Source organism: Triticum dicoccoides, chromosome 5A (genome assembly GCF_002162155.2).
Source record: "Triticum dicoccoides isolate Atlit2015 ecotype Zavitan chromosome 5A, WEW_v2.0, whole genome shotgun sequence".
In the NCBI taxonomy this organism is placed as follows: domain Eukaryota; kingdom Viridiplantae; phylum Streptophyta; class Magnoliopsida; order Poales; family Poaceae; genus Triticum; species Triticum dicoccoides.
This window is the reverse complement of record NC_041388.1, coordinates 670,734,115-670,737,902: the sequence shown is the minus strand read 5'-3', so window position 1 is coordinate 670,737,902 and position 3,788 is coordinate 670,734,115. Positions and strand designations below refer to the sequence as shown.

The 3,788-nt window shown below is 46.8% G+C and overlaps 1 protein-coding gene across 1 annotated transcript; it reads right to left on the bottom strand.

Annotated features, from left to right (window-relative positions):
* Positions 1 to 1,669: 1,669 nt before the first annotated feature.
* On the bottom strand, positions 1,670 to 3,147 carry LOC119298375 (AP2/ERF and B3 domain-containing protein Os01g0141000-like). The gene has a single exon (XM_037575806.1). The coding sequence runs from the start codon at positions 3,058 to 3,060 to the stop codon at positions 1,954 to 1,956; it is 1,107 nt and encodes a 368-aa protein (XP_037431703.1). The 5' UTR covers positions 3,061 to 3,147; the 3' UTR covers positions 1,670 to 1,953.
* Positions 3,148 to 3,788: the final 641 nt, after the last annotated feature.

Sequence of the window (3,788 nt, the reverse complement as noted above, 5' to 3'; positions counted from 1 at the left end):
GTCTCTGGCGGTAGGAAACATCGGTATTGTTAACCGGGCCGGCGGTAGCCTGCACAACCCTACCGGCAAGATGCTTGGCGATAGATACGAGCACGCATTGTGTTCAATACTTAGGAGTTTTTTTGGTGGTAGGGCATATAACCCTACCGCTAGGGACCTTGGCGATAGACTGTTATACCTTACCACCATAGTCCCTGGCGGTAGCAAAAGGGTCAAATCTTGATTTTTCTTAAATTAGAATCAAATCTTGAATAGGTTTCAAAAAAGGGTCAAAACACGAGATTTAGCCCCGAGTCATGAAGGATTGAGATGGCCCGTGAGCATCTCCTGGCCGGAAACACAGAACAGTTCTTGTGCATTGTGTTTGTATCTTTTTATGCTCTATTTTAAGTTTAAAATTTCCCGTATTTTTTATTAAAAAGGCAACCACCACATACCGCCTATGTAATTACTGTCTTTGTATCGAAGGTATATATACCTTAATGTTTAATCAGCGAAATCAACTGTTCATTCTCTCAAACGCAACACGTTTTTATCAGCACTCGAAAGGGCGGTTTCGTTAATGAAAGAACAGGTGGCAAAATCAACATTTTTTGCTCACCACCTTTAGTTTCTCAAAAGAAATTGAGTGGGGAGTTTCTCAATTTATAGTGTGTGTAAAAAAGGTAATTTAATTAGCATAATGCTGTAATGGTTGTTTGCATCAATCAAGAGGCCCTCCTTTTCAAATTGAAAAGGAAAACACCATGGTTTCTTGTAGCACAAAGAATACTACTAGTACTCCCTCCGGTCCTTTTTACTCTGCATATTAGATTTGTCCGAAGTCAATCTCATCCAACTTTGATCAAGTTTATATAAAAAATTATAGACATTCACATAACAACACCAATATCATTAGATTCATCTTAGAATATATTTTCATATTATATTTATTAGATATTATAGATGCTAATAATTTCTAATATAAATTTGGTCAAACTTAGCAAAGTTTGACTTTCGGCAAATCCAATGTGCAAAGTAAAAAGGACCGGAGGGAGTACTACCTGCCCCCTCATGACTCGTTAGAACCCCTCAAAATTTTGAGCCTTTTTATGGCGTATAACTCAAAATTCGAGGGGGCTTATAAACTCGGACGGAGGAAATAATTTTGTAAGTTGAGTGCATGAAAAATACTTTTTTTGCACTACCACGAGTGAGGCTATTCTTTAATAAGTACATACAAGTAACATATATAGGTTACTAACTTTTGTTATAGTTTCCGGCAGAGCATATTATTCGTGAAAGTATATGCTAGCAAGATCTAAAACAGTAGGGCCATGAACATTAATAGAAAAAACAACCAGAAAATAGAGAAAAACGAAAATCTTTAATCTGTGTATTCATGCTTCATGATGACAACTCTTACAAATTATGCACTCCACCCCTTTTCGTATAACTGATGTAAGAATGAATGAATGATGAAGTTGAAGCTACTTGGAGATTTAGTCATTTAGACAAGATGAATGCTCAAATTTATGATCCATTCAAGCAAGAGATAACCCTGCGCAATATTTCCCCAAAATGAATGCAAATGAGGATAGCAATTGGCACATTTAGCCATGTGAATGAACTACTCCTAGTAATCAAATTAATACGTAGTATCGTAATGCAATCCAAGACCAACAAGCCGTTCAAATTTTCTCTTCATGTAATTAAGCTCACAATGCCCACCATGTTTAGGATCATGAACATTGCTCCCTCCGTTCCTAAATACTTGTCTTTCTAGAGATTTCAACAAATGACTACATACGGCGCAAAATGAGTGAATCTACACTTTAAAATATGTCTACATACATCCGTATGTTGAGTTCATTTGAAATGCCTAGAAAGACAAGTATTTGGGAACGGAGGGAGTAGTATAGTACTCCTACTGGTTTAGCAAAGATTTCTCAGCTGCAAAACCAAACATACTCGCTAATGCCATTGCCTCTTGAACAACTCCAGCCCCGCCGGCGCCGCTAGCCCCCTCATCTCTCCGGCGAGGTCGACGCCGAACAGCCTCACGACATGGGCTTCTTCTCTTTTGCCTGTCTCCACCACCGGCGGCGGCGACGCCGCTGCGCCGCCACTCGCCGTCATGGTCTTCTTGTAGTCGATGAAGAAGTGCTTCTCCTGTCCGTACTCTGAGCAGGAGAACACGACGACGTCGCCGGCGACGAGGCCCTTCTCCCGGACGAACCGGCTCCAGCCCTTGGTGAGCACGTAGCTCTGGCTGCTGTTCCAGTACGAGTACCTGAACCGCCACACCTTCCCCTCGCCGTCCTCGAAGTTGAGCAGCACGCACTTGTCAGCGGCGGTCGTTGTCTCCGGCGCGCGCTTCAGGGGGATGTGCTTCTCGGCGTGCTGCTTCGGCAACACGATGCGGTTCAGCTTGCCGACGTCGCTCGGCGTCAGGACCTTCTCGAAGAGCGGCTCCCTCGCCCACGACGGCGTCGGCTCCGCGCGGCCCCCAATGCCGCGGCCGCGGCGCAGGCCCCGGCGGAGCTCGTCGGAGTAGGTGTGCTTGCGGAGCATGTCGACGATCTCGGCCTTGGAGTGCGCCGCCAGGAAGGCGAGCTCCGTCGACGCGGCCGTGCGCGGGAAGTTGGTGGCGGCGTCGAGGCCGCGGTAGCGGAGCGCGGCCACGTCGTAGGCGCGCGCCGCGGCGTCCTCGTCGGGGAACGTGCCGATCCAGACGCGCGCGTGGCGATCGTAGATCTGGGCGCCCCACCGCCCGTTGGGCTGCGGCACCACGCCCTTGAACCGCGACGACGCCGACTGCGCCGATGCCGACGCCGAGCGCGAGGTCACGGCCTCGTCGGGGATGGCGACAGGTAGGCCCAGCGGCGTCGGCAGCCGGCCGGCGGCACCCGACTCGGTCGTGGCCGTGGACGCGCCGGAAGAGTGCTGGGAGGAGTGCTCCGGCGTGGAGCTGAGGATCTGCAGTCCCATGGACTGCTGCTTTTCTGTGGCTTGGCATCTGCCCTTTGGGGAAGGGACGTCCTTTTGGAGGGTGTGTATGGGCCAATTCTTTTCCCCCATGATTCTTCAGAATGTGATTTTGGTAATCTGCCCACAAAATCAACTGCTCATAAAATCCACCGTCTAGTTCTTTTCTGAGATTTCAGCCTATGATTGTTGTATGAGTTGTGTGATGAAATGTCTCTAACAGCCCTAGATTGGAACTGAGTGTTGAATTGCTAACACTTATTTATTTCGGACAGTTTCACGTGTAATATGAACGAGCGGGGCGGTTACGATCGCGAGCTTCGATTACATGATTAGGGTCAGATGGTTGAGTATCGTCTTTGGCGACCAGCGAACGGAGGGCTAAAACCTATAGTTTTGGAGTAAGGAATGAGCGTGAAAGTTGTTGTGCTTCTGTACACGCACATATGTTTTCTTGCTGGGGCGGACACGGATTTCTCACTAAAGGTGAAGAAAAAGATAATACGGATTACCATATCTTCGGCTTTAAGCTCTTTCTTTCGTCGTACTAAATTATACTACAGAAACACAACCTTGAAGGGAATAGTTAATCACACAATCAATTTTCCGAACTTCCAATTTTCTCCAACTAAAATATTAGATGGCCAGTACTAGCAAGATATGATCAAGGGCACAGAAACAACTCCCCGCAAAAAGAAAGGACATATAAACAACGGGCTGCATTTAAGATTTGATGGGTAGTTGGGGGTGGTCGTTGGAGATGATGAGGTGCCACTGGTCAGGCATTTGACTTGTTCAAATGCATACGATAATATATAGAG